This window comes from Hirsutella rhossiliensis (assembly GCF_020360975.1).
Source record: "Hirsutella rhossiliensis strain HR02 chromosome Unknown scaffold00013, whole genome shotgun sequence".
NCBI classification, from domain to species: Eukaryota; Fungi; Ascomycota; class Sordariomycetes; order Hypocreales; family Ophiocordycipitaceae; genus Hirsutella; species Hirsutella rhossiliensis.
Window position 1 is genome coordinate 2,422,479 of NW_025408679.1, and position 18,987 is coordinate 2,441,465.

At 51.6% G+C, this 18,987-nt stretch overlaps 2 protein-coding genes across 2 annotated transcripts; both read right to left on the bottom strand.

Annotated features, from left to right (window-relative positions):
* Positions 1 to 14,148: 14,148 nt before the first annotated feature.
* HRG_09851 (tc5 transposase DNA-binding domain-containing protein) lies at positions 14,149 to 14,661 on the bottom strand (the record flags this gene model as incomplete). Its single annotated transcript, XM_044868322.1, has 1 exon — positions 14,149 to 14,661. One exon carries the CDS (start codon positions 14,659 to 14,661, stop codon positions 14,149 to 14,151), a length of 513 nt encoding a protein of 170 aa, XP_044716903.1.
* Positions 14,662 to 16,313: 1,652 nt separating this feature from the next.
* On the bottom strand, positions 16,314 to 18,755 carry HRG_09852 (uncharacterized protein; the record flags this gene model as incomplete). Its single annotated transcript, XM_044868323.1, has 3 exons — positions 16,314 to 17,675; positions 17,829 to 17,915; positions 17,988 to 18,755. 3 exons carry the CDS (start codon positions 18,753 to 18,755, stop codon positions 16,314 to 16,316), a joined length of 2,217 nt encoding a protein of 738 aa, XP_044716904.1.
* Positions 18,756 to 18,987: the final 232 nt, after the last annotated feature.

Below are 18,987 nucleotides of genomic sequence, written 5' to 3' on the forward strand. Positions count from 1 at the left end.
CATGAGGTGTGAATGTTGTGCCCAAAGCCGCAAGGCAGGGTCAAGGCCCACAATCTGGTAGAAGAAGCGATCCTCATCGTCAAGTAGCTCTTTATGGAAGGCACCTTCCTCGAGTCTTTAACCTGCTGGAGTTGATGTGGATGAAGGCGCCTGTATTCTGGGAAGGCACCGGCCCTATTGGCCTCATGGTTGTGCCTTGGGCACATCACAGAGACTCGCCAGAGGTCTCCCTCTAGCTTCAGGCGCACAACCTTGACTCTAAACGGGCAGGAAGTCCGCCTAGTGCCAGTCTTCCGGAGCCCTAACGAGGCTGACTTGTATTCACGGCCGCCGCATGCGCATACGATGTCGTAACGGCGTGGGAGCCCATGTTCGTAGTTGCTTGGCTTGAACTTAACTATGGCGTAGCCTTGGCAGCGCGCATGCCGCTGGAGCTCGTCAAACGCATCGTCAAAGGTCTCAAAGAGTGGCATATTGTTTGGCGGGGCTGAGAAGCATCTTGACGAAAGAACGGTTTGATTAGCTGCTTTGTGGCGGTTGTGTGCCTCTGGAAACTTAGCTGCGCAGACGCGATGTGGTATTGCGAGGTGGGTGGTTATCACGAGTTATTTTGGCTTGTGGTGTTGTATCAGGAGGCACTGCTTGCCGCGACGCCAATTGTGTGTATTATGGTGTGTTACGCGTCTACGTGTGAGTCTTGCTAAGTACGGTAAGGTGCACAGGAGACTAAAAATCGGGCACAGGGAGCGGAAAGGGGCCTTCATGGAAAGGGTATTTCCATATTTAGATATGGAAAACCACCTGTCCGTGTCCCAAACCTCAGTATTGTGGATCGGGAGACGATAGAACTTTGCAGTTGCTTCTATGAAAGGGATGCCACAAATTCAACCCCGACTTCAGCCTAGTCCTTTCCTCCAACGATCTACGGGGCGGCAACAACGGAATATACCCCGTCGAATCCAGGTACCCAAGGCTTGCGAGCGTTGCCGCAAGAAACGAATCAAGGTAGTACAAAAATTGGACTCTTCAACTTCTTTGCCTTTACTCCAATTCAAAGTTTCCCAGCGGAATGATAGTACTGAAACTGGGATTGATAGTGTGATGGACGAAACCCTTGCTGGCGATGTCGGGACGCTGATAGCGAATGCCTCTACGACGACTCGCAGCGCAAATTAAAGCGCGAGTTACGGGCCGAAATCGAGCGGTTAAACGAAAGCAACATGAGAAAGGACAAACTGCTCGAAACCCTCTCTTTCAGCCATGATGAAACGTGCAGAGCGGTTATTCAACGACTGAGGATGCCAACAAATCGCGTCAGGACGTCTTGAAGGCATTGGAGAAGAAGAAAAACAATGCCGGTCCGTCTCAAGACGCCTTCCACGAATAGCATATCCAGTTGAGCCCATTAATACGGCCATGGGGAAGTCATCTGTGCGGGTTGCCTTACTCATCTGCCCTCTTCGATGGTACGCCGCTCTTTGTTTGGCTATCCCAGCGTATTGGTGGAAGCCAATGAAACTCTTTCGATACGGGTTTTGCCGACTGTCGCTTCTTTATCGCCACTCCCCATAGTTGGAGATGCTGTTCAGTCACAAACTGATACGTGGACACAAGCAAACCTGACAAAAGCTTTTGTACGACAGCTCTTCGACGCTTTGCTTACTTGGGATTACTGTGAGGGAACGATCATGTGACTTTCATTAAGCAAAGCTGTAAATTTGTGCTACGAAGTGACGAAGTACACGCAGTGCGCAGATTCAGCTGTGCTTCTTTACTGAGGAAAAAGTGCGTTCCACTGTTTTGCTAGCCCAGCGTTTTGATTGGCCCTACTCACAATTTGCAGAACCATCATTGGTCAGATTTACCCAGAGTTTATCCGTGGGCAACGTTATGATTGGTCAGAGCTCATGTATACTGTACGCAGTAAATTTATTCACACCGTAATGAGTGCTCCTGATTGGCCCAAAAAGTTTACCCGTGCCTTTGCCGTGGAGAGGGCACCTTTTGCCGCAACAGACGTCACACAGCGCGCGCCTTATATTAATGCATTGTTGCATCTGGAGCTTGAGCTGTAGAAATGCCTGCTGTTGGCAAATATGATGCTAAGAATCACGCCGCAAGAATCGCGTGGCATGCAGCGCCGCAGGCGAAAAGCCCGCTGCAGGCGAAAATGCCGGCCGCAGGCGTAGCCCCCTGCAGGGGCCCCCCCCGCGCAGGGGGAAAGTCCCAATTTACTCTTGAAAATTTCGATTCTTGATGTCCTTTGACATTGAACTTCTTTTCGAATCCTTTGGCATTGTTTCCTTTGACGTTAGTCCTCCTTTCGAAATCTGGTAAATTAATCATCTAGAAAGTTGCCTATATGACATCTATATGCCGTCTCCGTCTCCTCCGAGGGGATCCTCCTCCCACTGGGGGCCTTTCAGATCTACCCAATACCCTTCCCCATCGTCTTTGCATTCAATGCCACCAGTTCAAGCAAGACGATCAATTCATTCATCTGATTGACCCGTCTAGGCGCACTAGAAAATGTCTCCTGTCGTCAGGTTTATAATCGTGGTGTGCGTTTCTCCTTTGCCTCCTTTCCCCAATTTGTCTGCTAATCTTCCTTCACCTAGGCTCAACGCTTAATGGCAGCTACTCGAGGCCTTTCAGCGATCCACAAACGACATGCAAGCGTGGATGTGCAGAGTCCAACGGCGCGTAGGCCTACAGCTACACAGACACCTTCAGCTCTGCCTGCTCTGCCTGTTCTGCAGCCTCGTCCTGCCCCGCCTCCGCTACGCCTACCTCCACTACAGCCTCGCACTCGGACCCCTAGGAGGTTCTTTCGTCGGGGCATTCGGCCAGAGGATAGTCCAGGCCATGCAAGGGCACACGCCCGCCAAGTTGCCATCAGTCGACATCATCGTATAGAGAGACGGCAAGGCCATGAGCCATCCGCAACGCAACGCACCTCCCAGTTGCTTTCTATGCAGCCGGCCCCTTCGTCTCCCGTCCCTTCATTTCTTGCGCTCTCCATTCCGCGGTCAGCAACACATTCTCATCTCTCTTATCCGCAGTCAAGCAGCCCTTCTAACGTGTCGTCTCCAGCCTCTTCTGCTTTTGCAGCAGGCGATTTGAATCTGTCCCTGGTTCCTCGCATTGGCCTTTCTGTCCCTGCAAGCCTACAATCTATCCAAGGCAACGAGGCCGATGAAGACGTTCCTCCTTTGGACATCGTTGGGCCCTTGCCGGCGATCTCAACGCACAGGCCATTTCTCAGAGTGATCAGGACCTCCTTAATCTGTGGAACGACAGGCTTGAATCTGAGTCTCTTGAGTATTGCAGTCGATGCAAGGAGTCCTGGTTCAACCTGGTCCTTGTGAATGATGTCTGTTCTGCCTGCCGTCGTCGTGACGCCGATGGGAAAAGGCAGCCTCACGAACCTTTCCTCTTCTCCCAGGAAAATAACCTGGATCTCGGCAGCGTTCCCAACGAGCTCCCAGAACTATCCCAAGTCGAGGAGATGCTCATTGCGCGGGTGCATGTCCACATCCAGGTTTTCCAGTACCGTGGCCAGCAGTATAAGTATCGTGGTCATGTCATTAACTTCTTACGGGATATTGGCCACGTCTATACGCAGCTTCCTCTTCTGCCGCGCGAATTGGACATCATCATACTACGCCCACGGATTCAACGAACCAGCCACACGTCGTCCGGCAGTTTCGACGTCAATTCCGTGTTCGGCAAGGTCACATTCGCGTCTGGCTGGAGCACCTTCAACTTAACCACCCTGGCTATCGAGATATCATTATTGACGCTGAACGCCTAAGTCAGCTACCAAACGACGGTGATGTGGTTGATCAAATGCTTGCCGAGGAAGTCGCTGTGCCTGAGGGCGTGCAAGCAGAGCAACATCCTATAGAGCACCCTGACCCTGAGGCTGTTGAGAATGCTGATGCAGCTGGCATCGACGACTACGATGCAGCAGCAGTCCCAAACTTCATTGCAGCGCAGGCTGACCTTGAGCGTCTCCGGGCTCAGCTTGAGGATCACGAACCCGTACCGCCCGAGCAGATCCCTCTGCGCCAGGCCCACATCGAGATGCCTAATATCCGATCTACGCCTCTCAATGAGTTCAATCGTTCCCAGCCTCTGCTGTCTCTCGCCTTTCCTACCCTTTACCCTACTGGGCAGGCAGACTTTGTGGCACCTCGTCAGAGGACAATTCGGTACGATGAGTATATCGCACACGCCGTGAGATACCATGATGGTCGTTTTGCTAGGCATCCACGCTTTCGATATGTTGCTTTTAACACACTTATGCGGCAACAGGTTAACTCTCACAGTTCCTTCTTTGTGAAGAGGCCTGGCCTGCAGCAGCGAGTTGACATGGATGAATTACGCAATGCCTTTGAGGAAGATACCCCGGAATCTCGCGCACTCCTGAGCTCTATTGTGCGCTTCTCAAGCAGCTTAAAAGGCACACGAGCTTACTGGGGCGGCCAGAGACATCAGCTTGAGGCCCTCGTCCACGGCCTTACCTGTCCTGGTGTCTTCCTCACCTTCTCAGCTGCTGATCTTCACTGGGATAGCCTCCAGAGACACATGCCGTCATATGTTGAATGGCGTGAGGCTGATAGCCGTGGTAAGGGTGCTATTGCGTTCCGGAATCTCCTTGAAAACCCTCATATCGCAGCATATCACTTTCACAGCCGTTTTACTAGCTTCCTTAAGATAGTATCGATGCCAAAGTTCAACATTACCGACTATTGGTTTCGCTACGAATGGCAGGCCCGTGGCAGCACGCATGTGCACGGCCTTTATTGGGTTAGGGATACACCAAAGCCTGATATGTCTACTCTCGAAGGCAAAGCTGAGTTTGCCCGGTTCTGGGCCCCTTATGTCTCTGCCATTAACCCAGAGCCGCTTCGTGTGATGCAGCAAGGCGACGCAAATCCATTGGTACTAGTCCGACCGCCGCCTACTTTCCAGTTCCTCGCTGAGGTTGTTAATCGCGTACAACGCCATCGTTGTTCTGAGCTCTATTGCTTGCGACACCGCCGACTGCCTGACAACTCTCTGTCAAGGAAAAGCTATGTCGATTCCACTTCCTCGCGCCTCCCATGCCGAGGCCCACGTCACACATGGCCTTAACCCGACATTCCTTGTGTATGATGGCGCACGCAACGACCCTCTGCTTAACAACTTCAATCCCCTTTGGCTATTGGCTGGCTTGCAAATCATGACATTTCTCCTGCACCTCCTTTCATGCAGTTGTTAACTATCTCGGCAAGTACTGCTCTAAAGCTGAGAAGCAGACGGAGAGCTACCGCGACGTCGCCAGGGCCATCTTGCCTAGAGTCAATGCACGACAGGGTCTCGTCAGCTTCGTCGCCAAGTTCATGAACAAGCTTACGGCTGAGCGTGACTGGTCTGCTATGGAGATTAACCACCTGCTGCTCAGCCTACCACTCCAGCAAAGCACGAGGACTGTACGATCGGTTGACTGCCGCCCTCCTCAAGAGCAATGGCAGGCAGCTATTGTAGATGAAGCTGCTGATGGTATTCGGGCCTCAAGGAATATATATCAGAAATACCTCGCTCGCAACGATCAATGGGCGCAGTTGACCTACTTTGAGCTTCTCACCAAAGTTGACTTTACACGCCCGGCAGCCTGGCACTACTACAGCCGAGCCCTGACCGTGTGTTGAGCTATTTCCTCGGTACAAGGCCCTCCGCGGTAACGAGCAGTACGAGACTTTTGTCGTGTCAAGTTGACCCTCCACCATCCTCATCGCGACCCTCAGGAACTCAAAGAGGTAGATGGCGCCCTTTTCGACACCTTCTCTGGGGCATACGACCATTGCTCTGCTGTCCACGACGTTCATCCAGACGACTACTACGGGGACCTCCCTCCTCCAGTCGAAGAGGAATTCCAGGAAGAACCGCGTAACGAGGAAGATGTTGCGGCTGAGGGTTGGGAAGAGCTTGCTGCAGTGCTTCCAAATCGTGGTCCAGATGAAGATGACATTGACTTACTGGGGAATCGCGATTTTGACCTTGCTCACGATTGGCAGCCCTACATTGGCAAGTATCCGGATTTAGCCATTCTGGGGCATGACTATTGGAAGGAGCTTAAAGCTTCACACCCCCTAGGCAACAACCAAGATGATGTCCCTGATGGCCTCTTTGATCAGCTTAACGTCGAGCAGCGCACTGTGTTTGACCTATTTACTCGACATCTTGAGAAGGCTCTCGACCCTCAACAGCCAAACCCGGCACCGCTCCTTGTGCAGGTAGACGGAGAAGGTGGCACAGGTAAATCCTTTATGATCAGAGCGCTCTGTGCACGTCTTGGGCAGCTATCTCCAACCTGCTTCGCTCGGGCTGCCCCTACCGGTGTGGCTGCTAATGCAATTGGCGGCGTTACACTACACTCCTTCTACGACTCCTCTTACCAAATCTTCAACGGAGCTGCCGTTGCTAGGCCCTACAGACATTGCCAACCTACAGTCAAAGCTACGCAACCTCCGCTACCTCATTATCGACGAGAAGTCAATGATTGGCTTGCGTACTTTTGGCTACATTGATAGCCGCCTCCGACAAATATTTCCCGAATATCAAGACACCTTTTCGGCGGCCGTAGCGTTTTGTCGCTCGGCGACTTCTACCAGCTTCCACCTGTTATGGAGAAGCCGCTCTTTACTACGTCTATGCTCACGGCTTTACCTGATATCAATGGCCGCAATGCCTACCTGGCATTCGACAAGACAGTTGTGTTACGACAAGTGTTGCGTCAGCAGGGCGAAGAGCAGGCTCCTTTTCGCACTGCTCTTCAGAGCCTACGTATAAATGCTCCTACTGTCCTAGACTGGGAGCTGCTCTGCACCCGCGTCCAGGCCAATCTGACCTTAGCCGAGGTTACGTGCTTTGACGGGGCAGTACGCATCTACACAACGAATGCCCAGGTCCGCGAGTTCAATAGGGATCATATGGAACGCCTAGCTGTGCCTTGCATACAGGTTCGGGCAACAAATGTCGGTCCAAAAGCCGCCGAAGCTGACTCTATGACTGCTGGCAACTTACATAACCAGTTACCCATTTGCATTGGGGCAAGAGTTATGTTGACTGAGAACGTCTGGACTGATGTTAGCCTTGTTAATGGTGCACTGGGGACCATATATGACTTTGCCTATGAGGATCACGTACAGGATCCTCAAGCTCATCATCCCTTTGTCATTATGGTCCGCTTCGATCGCTATACCGGCCCCCCTTATTTCGACGACCCTGAGCTAGCCAACGTCCAGCCTATCTTTCGCTCCTGGCGGGACTTCATCAAGGGTAGTATGCCCTGCTCTCGCACTCAGTTTCCTTGACAATTGCATATAGCATCACTGTGCACAAGGCACAGGGTGCTACGCTTGAATGGGTTGTTGCCGATATATCCCATCGCGATTTCCAGTCTGGCCTCACCTACGTCGCCGTCTCGCGCGCCAAGACGTTGAATGGCATCATGTTTGATGCGTCCTTTGATCTCAATGATATCCGGCGTCGCACGGATGGCTCTATGGCTGCTCGGGCTGCTGACGCTGCCCGGCGTGCTGGCCAGGTTGTGACTGCCCAGGAAGCATTGAATTGACTGGTCATACATTCGCCTGCTTGCAGAAACTCTCAATGTGACAATTTGGCTCTCTTATGGGTCAGCAAAAACGGGGATGGGGTTTTCTCTAACTGAGAGTCTGAGCCATTTGATCATATGCACAGGAGCGAACAGGAGCCTTTTGGATGACGATTAATAAGGGGAATTGCTGGCTTGCTTGCAATCCTCTCCAAGCACAGCCTTCGTAGCACATAAATTTACAGCTTTGCTTACTCCTGTGACGGCGTATTCGGCGGCAACCCAGGTATCTTTCATGTAAATAGCGAAAGTCAGAGTCTTCCTTAGGAACCTCTTTCTCTCTTGTAGACAATCACTTTACCCAAGTCGCACTCGACCTTGTTCGTGCACTTGTACCGTCACATATTGTCTACCGACTACCCTTCCTCAATAGACCACTGTCCGCGACGTGACTATTGATTTCGATACCTCTAACCTCACCAAAACACCCTGCAACCAAATTTCCACCTAAACCACCACCACCGCACCAAATTCACCAATCAACGAATCAGCAAACCAACAAACCAACAAATCACAATCGCAAAGTCAACTAAAACGTAACGAAACTGTCGAACGCCACCTGCACTATAGCCATCACCGTCAACAACCCAATGGCTACCGCTACCCCCACACCCGTCGATCGAGTGCCCCCTGCCCTCCTCAACGCCAGCAATACCGATGAAACGTTCCGAAATGCCTTTGTTGCTAACCCAGCCGGTCTCATGAAAGAAGTCTTCCTCGTATGCAATGCCGCATACAGTATGCAAGCGGTAATCGATTCACTACGTGCCTCGACCACGACGACAAATAGGGCAATGGAGGACCTCCAAACCCGCCTAGAAAACACGCTCATTTCTAAAAGTGATGGAGACGCAATGATCGCCCGTCTTATGGCAGAAAATGAAGCGTACATAAAGATCATTCAGTCAAAGGAGCTTCACCGCACACCAGAACACCCTGATCCTGAGGCCTTCACCGGAGAGGACCCCACGCTTCTGCCGAATTTCCTCCAGCACCTCGAGTTGAAGCTCGAAATGAATAAAGATTGGTGGAACTCGGAACCTCAACGTATGGGATATGTCGTCTCATGCCTTAAAGGCAAAGCACATGACCAAGTCCGCTACAACATTAAAGATGGGGTGGTTCTCTTCGACGATGTCAATGCCATAAAAAACACCCTTCAGTCAGCCTTCGGGGATATTGACGCTAAAGCTACCGCCCAACTCAAAATCTTTGACATGAAACAAGGCCATAGATCCCTTACGACATTCCTCCCGAATGGTATGCCGTCGCCAAGCTCACCGAGTGGGATAGTGGGGCGCTCATTGCTCACCTCCGACGTGCCCTCCACGACAACGTTATCTGGAGACTTTCTCTCACTAAGGGCAAAGATACTCCTACCGAAATTAGTCAATTTATGGACCTTGTCCGTATCTGCGATAACGAATGCCGTCAAGTCAATGCCAATTACTTCTCTCACGAAGAGAGCATGCAAGTGGGCATTGATTGTGTAACGATGGGTATGATTTGTTGTATTCCGTTGTGTCTGTCCCTCTTGCAATGCCCTCTTCTAGGCTCCCTATTTATATCCCTTGGTTCCCTATTGATATCCCCTTTTCAGTTGTATAGGTACAATATCTAGGAGGCTGGGCTCCTTTCCCCAGCCCCCCCTTTGCATACTGACTTTCCCTAGTCGCCGAGGGCTCTTTCAGCTTCCCCCGTATATGCAGTCTCTCTACAGCCTGTGTGGCTGCCTAATGCGGTCTCCTAATAGTCTTCTGCAGCCTCAGAACTCTCTGCAGGCTGCCTTTCTGTCTAGCCCGTCGGGGCCCTTAGCTGTATACCCCTTATGGTCACCCCGAGCTCAAGATCTCAGACGTGCTTCGCGACAACTTCAAGAAAAACACCGACAACTCAGCAAGTCACAAAGCAACCTTACAACCCTCCACTACGCCACAATCGACGACCTCTAACGGCGGGGATTCAATGGATTTGAGCGTCATCACCTGGGGGGCCAAAGATGTCGCCTCTGGTCGTAGACCCCAAACGGAAGCAGAGAGGGGCACGCAGAGCCTATTTCACAGCGCATGGACTCTGCCATTGGTGCAGCTCAGGCAAACATCGTTCCCTCAATTGCGACACCGCACCATGGAGGACGGAAAAAGTGTAGTCTCCGACGGAAGTCGCCGCAGGAGACGCAAGAAAAAGGGCGATCTACTGCTCTCTTCTCTGGACACTAACCAAGCTCATTTGCTACTGCCTTGTAACCTAATCGAAGACAATTCCACTCTGATTAAAACCGAAGCAATGCTTGACTCAGGTGCCACTGGAAAGGGTTTGTAGACGAATCCTTCGCGCACGCCAACAAACTCACGCTTTATGAACTACGAAACCGTCGCCGGCTGAACGTAGTCGATGGAAGACCCTCCTCGGCTGGCGATATCACTCATGTGGTGAAACTCAACATGGAAATCAAGGGACACAGGGAGAAGATGCTATTTTACGTAACGAAGCTTGGGAAGTACAATGTCATACTCGGAAAACCCTGGCTGACAGATCACAACCCAATCGTCAATTGGAGCACGAATGTGGTCACTTTCAACCAATGCTCCTAATAGTGTGGCCAGTGCGTTTGGACCCCTCAAACTGCTCATTCAGTGCGTGTGACTTGGCCGCACTACACTACCAGTGTGCCTGAGATGTTCAAACTGAACTATTAGTCTGTTCGTCACGGCCAAACTGAACTACAGTGCAAACTGTGGTCTACACTATTAGTGTGAACATATAGTCTGACATTTGGCATTGCACCCGTCGCACCTGCAAGGTTGCCTTCAAGTTTTCAGCGCCCTCACCGAATTGCCTGCCTTACCTGCAGCTTTCCTCGCCCTTTCCTGAATCAGAGGCTCAGACCCGGTACCGGTGGCTTCCGGATCGATATAGCGACACTGGAATCCATAATTAGACAATCTTCATCTGACGAAACAGAAATCTTACCTCGGATGGGAGTATCAGAGCGCTCCGGTCCCAGGATCGTAGGCATTCCAAGAGATTTAAAGTTTCAATGTTCATAGATCCTCGCTGGTCGGTTACCGAAAGTTTGGCTTTGGAGAAGAGCCGCTCTGTCTCAGTAGACATAGGCGCAATCGATAGAAGGTCAATGGCCATCAAAGATAAGTTAGGAACCGTCGCCGCTGCGCTGACTCTAACCACCATTTCAACGGATCCGATACCATCACCACAGGCTCGCGGCAATACACTTCGTACTCGTCGTCATCCATGTTGAAAATCGTAGCCTTTTGCTCTTTCATCCACATTTTGTACCCATTTGGTCGTCTTGCACTTGGCTCTTGTGCGGAAGCTGGTCGAAGAACAGGGCAGGGAGTGGTAGATTTGTATGCCTCCCTCCAGAGCTCCCCTACCCGAGCTTTAGCTCTCTCAATCCATTCATTCTTGTCGTCCCAAGTCTTCTCCATATATGCCCACTTGAGGAAGGATTTAATACCGTCGCTGCTGAATAGACTGGCGAATCTTCCGTCAATTCGTAGTAGTCGGCTAATTTGGCCCATGTCGTCTCCATCATTGTAGCCAAGTGGGGGATGGTAGTGGCCTCCTTGGCCGCTTCAATGTGGTGCAAGAGATAGTCCATGGTTGGCAGAACGTCAGAGATGGAATTGCCGGTGCCTTCGTTGGCCATTGTAGCGTCGTGAAAAGGTTCGAGAAATTTGTGAATTTCAGCCATGCTGATATAGATGGCAACTCTAGAACGTAAGTATCTAGCCCGTGGTTGACGACGAGTCTTGACTGCTCGCAGTATGCTTATGTAGATGGCAACTCTAGATCGTAAGTATCTATCCCGTGGTTGATGGCCGATGCGGAGAATGCTTTGATCGCTGGCAGCATGTTGACACGACCGGCGACTATAGTAACTCCGATTCATTGTGGCGGCCCTGGCGGGTTTATTCGGCGAGTTTGAAACGCTTTGATAGGTTACGGTAGGCAAGCTTCGGTCGTTGTATGGAGTTCTCCTCGGGAGTTTAAGCTCGGCCGACCGTTAGCAAGTTACTGTCTTTAACGTGTTACAAGATAATGGATGAAACGGTTATCAAGCTCATGCCGCTCTATGAAGCACCAGAGACCCAAACAACTCAACCAACTCAGCGGAGGAACTCTATATTGAGTCAGTGAAGTAAATAGTAGGGGGTGACTAAATAGTAGACCAGTCTGGCTATTGCGTAGACGAAAAAAATGGGGTAGTGGCTGGTTAAGGCACGCAGCGCCGATACCGCACAATTTGGTGAGCGCGTCCCCCTCCTTGACGCGCGAGACTATGACCTACCTAAATTTTCCATCGCCCATCACTTCTTCAAATTGAAGCTATTCACACCGTGATTTCTACTTGCAATGGAGTCTTTGTTGAACAACACATTCCCTTCCTTCCAAGAGGCTCAGGCCGCTTGTGACGCTGTGGCACGAACATATGGGTATGCCCTCTGTGTAGCAGGAAAGAAGCCTAACGCAGCCAATCCTTCGTACGTTCACCTTCGCTGCTCAAAAGTCCGAAAATACGTCAACCGCGGCAATGAGGCTCTCGCCAAACGTCGCAAGTCAAGCACCCAGATGACTAGATGCCCCTTTCGCCTAGTCTTAAAGCTAGACCGACTCCAAGCCTCATGGGCAGTCTCCTGCTCGAGCAGCCTCCACAACCACCCTTTCATCGAGCCAATGGCTCATGCCAAATACAAAAAGGAGGTTATCTCCAAATACTTCCTTGAGATCATTCAGCTATACAATAATGGCCTACGGCCTGTTTTTATTATAGAGCAACTACGAGCACGTACTCACGAAGACCCCGAGCTTGCTGGCATTACCACAAGGCAGATACATAACGCCATTGCGCGGCATCGCCGTGATGAGCTCGCTGGCCGTACACCGCTTCAATTCCTCTACGATATGCTTGATAAATCCGACTTCTTCGTTCGGGACACTCGCGATCCAGAAGGCCGCCTCTCTGCTCTCTTTTTGGCCCCTAAAAGCGGCGTTGAGCTGTTGCGTCAGTTCCCAGCCCAACCGCTTTAATATGCCTCTTCTGAATATATGTGGTGTACCATGCACCACCACCCTTTCGCCAACCCCACCCTTTCGCCAGGCAAAAAAAAAAAACCACCACCAAAACTTAACTATTTCACTTACACACAACTTGACCAAAATAAAAGTTATTTGCAAATGGTTGCCTGGTGTAAATTTACAATTGATGTATCTATTGGATTTTAGGGCTTTTGACCGGCCTCCCCGATCGTGTGGTGCGCTGAGGTAGTATGGTTTCTTCTCTGACTTCAATAACTGAAGCAGCCTCCGATTCTGGCCCTGACTCCCCCGAAGAGCTATGGTTCACCACAACATGCTTCTTTTCGCTTCCTTTTTCTGGATTGACTTCTCCAGAGGCTAGAGCCTCGCTCAGAGTCATGAAACGTTTATTGGGATTCGGAATAGCCTTCCTCTTCTTCCCTCTCTTCAGGCGTGCCAGTTCCTCCTCCATGCCAGCAATTCTCGTGGCATGCGCCATTAACGTCTGTTGTTGAGTCTCAAAGCCTTTGGCTATCACGTTATACCGTCTCCGTGTCTTTGGTGTTTTGTTTAGCCCAAGATCGCGAATCTGGCGGCTGGTTTTTGGTGTATCATCCGAGCCAAAATACGGCGCCGGCTCCGGAGTCCTTTTTGGGCTGTCATTCCGCCTATCCTCTTGGATTTCTGGGTGCCGTAGAGCTTTGGCTCGCGAAATTGGCCAATTGCCAGTAACTCTCCAGCCGGAGAGTATATTCTTCTTCGTCATTCCCACTTCACGAGCCTTGGCGTAGGCTCTGATGAAATTGACCTTATCCATCGGAGCAGAATCAGTCAGGGAAGCGAACTTTTCCAACTCTCGTCGATATGCAGCTTTGGAGGCGTTGAATACTCCATTGTCCAATGGCTGGAGGCCGTGAGAGCAGTGTGCTGGAAGGTAGCAACAGTAAACGTTGTTCAAAAAGCATGTAGCCATCCATTCGTCCTTCGCTCCGTTAGCAGCGACCTTTGGCTAGGTAAACAAAGACAGTACCGTTGCATGGCTCCCGTGGCCGTCTAGAATGATTAATCTGGCATTGGACTCCTCGGCAGGCTTGGTCTGGGGCAAATAGACTCTTTCAAGCCATTCAACACCAATGTGGTCATCAGTCCACCCGTTTGGTGAAGTTATGTAATGCCAGTTCGCTATCTTCTTGAATTCATGAAGGAACCACTGTTTTTGGAGTTCCTTTCCCTTGAATATTATGCCAGGAGTCAAGGAACGGCCGTCCGCAGTGATAGCTTCGATAAACGAAGTCCAATTTCGAGTTTGTGGTCCCTTGAGAAGAGCCTTTCGCTTTGGGTCCGCGCTTCCGACCACCAGGCTATCCAACCCTAACGAAGAGAGTCTAGTTAGTCAAATTTCGAAAATAAAGAAAAGAGAAATGGCGGCTTGCCAAAACCGATCATGATGCCTCCTTCGTCAACGTTAACAATGTTCTCAGGCCGAATCCAGCCGTACTGGCCCTCCTGACATCGAAGTACCAATGAACCGCCTTAGGCGTGAAGGATTCAAACCTATTAGCTTCCTGACGTCTACCGATCTTAGTCTTAAGGTCTCGGTGGCGCTCGATGAATCTGGCTACCCAGTTGCGTCCTAATTCTGGTTGTTCGCCTTGATGTCTTAACAAGCCCATGACGCAAGCGCGAATCTGATTGTGGGACGGAGCATATCCCAGAGACTCCTGACGAAGAATCCAGAAAGCCAATTTATCTTCCTGATTCTTGGACAAACGCTGACCAGGCTGAATTTGCTCTTTCATGGCCGTCAGGCCGTTAAATCTGTCGATCAGAGTCCTTCGAGGCACTCCCCATCTCTGAGCCGCTTGAGAGGGTGAACAGCCGTTATCGGTGATATCTAATATAGCCTCGGCCACGTCGTCTTCTGTATATTTCCAACGAGGCCGCGATGAAGGCATTTTATTGCGTTGTGAGAGACTGGCATGAGAAATGTTGGGAAAGAGCGGTGAGAATTTGGTGATTAAGATGGTGATATTTCCTTGCAATGGCTTGCATACATCACGTGCCCCACGCAACTGCACGAGACCAGAAAAATGAATTCCAATCAATTTTATATCTATGAGAAGTGACCGCTTGCCAATAACTTCTATTTTGGCCAAATTCTGTATAAATGAAATAGTTGAGTTTTGGTGGTGGTTTTTTTTTTTTGCCTGGCGAAAGGGTGGGGTTGGCGAAAGGGTGGTGGTGCATGGTAACCCACACAAAGAAGACCTTCTCGATAGCTTCAGTCTTCTTGACCGGCGAGGCTGAGGCTAATTATCGTTGGGCTATAGCAGCCTTACTTACGCTGGCTACTAAAGAGGGAATTCCACTGCCCCGAGTTATTATCACAGACCGCGATTTGGCCCTCATCAACGCTCTTGCGAGCTTCAAAGAGCTAGAAGATACGACTCAATTGCTCTGCCGCTGGCATGTCAATAAGAATGTTCTTGCTAAATGCAAGGCCTATTTTCCTAAGGCCACAAGGAACGCCCAGGGCCAGATCGAACGTGCCCCAAGCTTCACATCGTTCCTTCAAGACCGGGGGAAATTAATTAGCTCAGAGGATGTGAATAGCTTCAACCAGCGCCTCCAGCAGTACAAGGTAGCTCACCCAGCCGCTGCTGTGCGCTATACGCTACAAACATGGCTCGAGCCTTGGAAGGAAAAGCTCGTCACTTGCTTCGTCAACCAGCATCGCCACTTTGGTCATACAACTACCTCAGTCGTTGAGGGTCTACATTCCTCGATGAAGCGGTTCCTTTGGTCTTCAACAGGGGATCTCACAACCGTCTTCAAGAAATTCGCTGCCTTCTGGGCTCATCAGGCCTCTGAAATTGAGGCTATTCGACGTCACGATGTGCACAAAATCAGCTCCTTTATGCTCAAAGACCTGTATCTCACGGTGCGCGAGAGGGTGTCATCTCGGGCCCTTACCCTTGTTGCTGAACAACACAACACAATTCGATCAAATCTACTCCGTACGCACAAAGAAGCTAGTGAAGCCGTCAGGCTGCTGCCCTTGTAGCTTCAACATCAGCATGGGCCCGCCGTGCCGCCACCTTCTCTTCAAGCGGCTTGAAGAGCCAGTCAAAGAGAGGGCTTCGTTGCGGCTTGATGACTTTGATGTCTTTTGGCACGTACAACAAGCACCCATCTACACAGGCTTCAAAGCGCCATTTGAGCCGCTTGTTGTGCGTGGCAAAGGCAGACCCAAGGGCGCACTTAACCTCGAGAACACACGCAGTACGAGACGAGACCCCTCCGCATACGAGATCGTGGAAGGCATCGAACGCAGCGAGGCCACGAAGGCGCCGCCGCCGCCGCCACCGTCAACGGCGCCGCCAGCCTTTTACTACAGGCGGCTTGGCGTACCCCGCCAGTCACTAGAAGAACCCCAAGGGCCACCGCTGCCATCCTGTCTCGCTTTTTAATGTATTCAAAGACCGCTAATGACGCAAGCCGGGCATTCGTTTGTTGTCAAATAACCGTTGGCAACATCGGTGCAAACAGACCTCGTACGAGTGACCGGAAGCCAGGCAATATGAGTTGTGTTATTCGCCAGACGCAATCATGTATCTGCCTCTGTCTGCCCAGTCTCCTCCAAGGCATCCTCGAATGCTTTGATGATTGGATCGTACAGTATCTTCGGGTCCTGTGGAGTGCCGGTAAAAAGTCCATGCCTGTATGGGAACAATATGTCTCTTATCGTCCTGCACAGGGGCTTCACACAGTCGAATGCTGGTGGAAACTCCCTTAATATGAGATCAAGTCCTTTACCCTTGCCTGCATCCATGTGGCCAAGCTTCGTGTTTGCGATCTTTTTGTAGCTGCCGGTATACCAGTCCATCAACATACTCTCTCCTGCCTGCTGCTTTGCTTTGCCTAGAAGTCCCCAGCCACGGCGGGCGCATTGCCAGATAAGGACATAGAAGAATGATTCAAGATCATGACGATACGTGTGCGATATTTCGAGGAGCACTTCAATCGCCATGAATTCCATCGTACCAGTCCGATGCCGGGCGCCGCTCGGGCCGGTGCCTTCTTCCTTGGCCAGGTCCAAATCGATGAGCACGCCCTTGCAGCCGTCGGCCGTGTCCGGGTCCGTGAGGATGATGTTGTTCTCCGAGATGTCTCGGTGCAGAATTTCCCCATCCATGAAGAGTGATCGGTGCACCTTGATGGCATCACGAAGGCCTTCAAGGAGCTCGACAACAGACTTGAACTGGCTGATGGATCGGCCCGCCGGAGAGATGGCCAGTACGCGAAAGATGCGATTATCGTACGGCAGGTCTTGGTCTTGCTGGATGAGACTAGTACCCTCCGGTTCTTGTACGGGGTAAGTGATCCCCTCTCCGTGTGCTGTCTCGGCTAGCTGGCTGTTCGACCGGGGTCTCTTCGACGTATGACTTCCTCCATCTATAGACTTTCGCTTTCCGCTGGCAATGCTGAGACCGTGAAACTCGCTGAACGAGCGACTCGGCGGGAGCTGCGATTGTGAGAAGGACGAGTGGGCGCTGCGCGGCACGCCGCGAAACTTATGCGGAGTCGAGAAGACGAGACCTTCACGCAGCTTGCTTATGCTGGTGACTTCTTCACGGTAGGCAACCAGTTTCGCGAGACCCTTCACGCCGCGATCGTTTGCCTTCATAAGAAGGTCCGCCTCGGGTGGTCGCACGCTAGAGGTCCAAGAGAACTTCACGACCCTGTCATACCCCGCTGCGCCCGTAGGCTTGGCACGAAAGCACGACGTGCCGCGACAGACAATCGCTCGCTGAAGGGCGATCGGGTTGGGGTCGAGTTCGAGTTCCCTATTCCGTTTCTTCCCGCGAGCTTCAACAGGTATGGTGATGAATAGCTTGTCGTCTTTCTCCTTGGTGATTGTATCCAAGCCCAGATCTTCGTCGCTCATCATCAGATAACCGCACATGACCTGGATGAACTTCTCGGGCTCCTCGTGGATGTCAAACGTAGCTCCGCTGTACGGCCCAGACCGATCGAAGGCCCATGTTTCCATCTCAGTGCCAGCCAGAGTGAATGCGGGTACAAATAGACGTGTGGGCTGGCTTGCGAATACGTTGCGCACAGCGCTGCCAATCTGAAGCAACAGGACTTTGTCTTTCTGGTTGGATTCCTTGATCTCGCCGACGACCGACACGTGTCGCCAGTCGTGCTTCGCGTCGGCTTCCCTCCCCCTTTTCTTTTTCACGATAAGGTCCAGCTGCCGTGACGTCTTCGCCCCTACTTTATTGTCTAGGGTGGTCCTGAAGTAGGCGGCACCTTCGTTTGACAACAGCTCTTGCTGCAAGCCGAGCCACCAGTCGCCCACATCGTCCTCCGTGGGCGCGTCGGGAAGTTGTGTCCACCGCTTATCGCTGTCGCTGTAGTGGCTTTTGGCGGCCTCCCAGATTCGCTTGGCTCGCCGGTTCCATTTTTTGCCCTCAAAATATTTCTCGTGGAATCCGCCGACTGCACGGTGCGTGCAGTGGCGAATCTCTTCGAACACGCGATCTTCGATCTTCTTCCGCGTCTGTTCCGAGCCTTGCAGTGAGGCGGATGAATGGGAGATGGGGGTGTTGAAGGACGGTGGAAGGCTCGGTGGCGGAGTGGACTGGGAGATTGCTCGGATGAGGGCGACGACGGCAGCCCAAATGTCGACATCGGGGGCTTGTTTGATTACAAGCTGTGACAGCGGGCGGAAGTGCTGGTACTCGAAGTCGCCCTTCGGAAGTCGTGAACGGACGATGCCTAGATCAGAAAACAGAGAGTCCCTTCCGGTTCTCGAAGCCAGTTGTGGAGATACATCGGACGCAGAGAGAATAGAGAACAGTTTGCCAATTGCTGCCACAAACAATCGTGGTCGTTCTGGCGCGTCTGCGCTGTCATCTGGCTCGGACGCTTCGCAGGGAGTGTTTGGTTCGGCCTCGCGCAGTGCTTTACGAACGGCGCTGAGTGAGTCGCCGAAAGGATTTTGTTCGATGATATCGCGCTCGTCTTGAGTAAGGTGAGCCATGGCGCAGGTTACTGGAGATGGCGGAACAACATTAGTGGATTGCGAGGTCAGAGCACATGTCATCCGTCGCGGAAAAAAGTTGAGAGGAGTTCGAAGATACATAACCTTACCCGTTGGCGGGGCCCTTCAGGAGCCAACTAAGGGGGTAAGCCCCTTACCCGTTGGCTAGTGCCTTCGTATGCCAACTTGGGGCCTTCCCCTAAGTTGGCTAAAAAAGTCGTGGACATGCAGA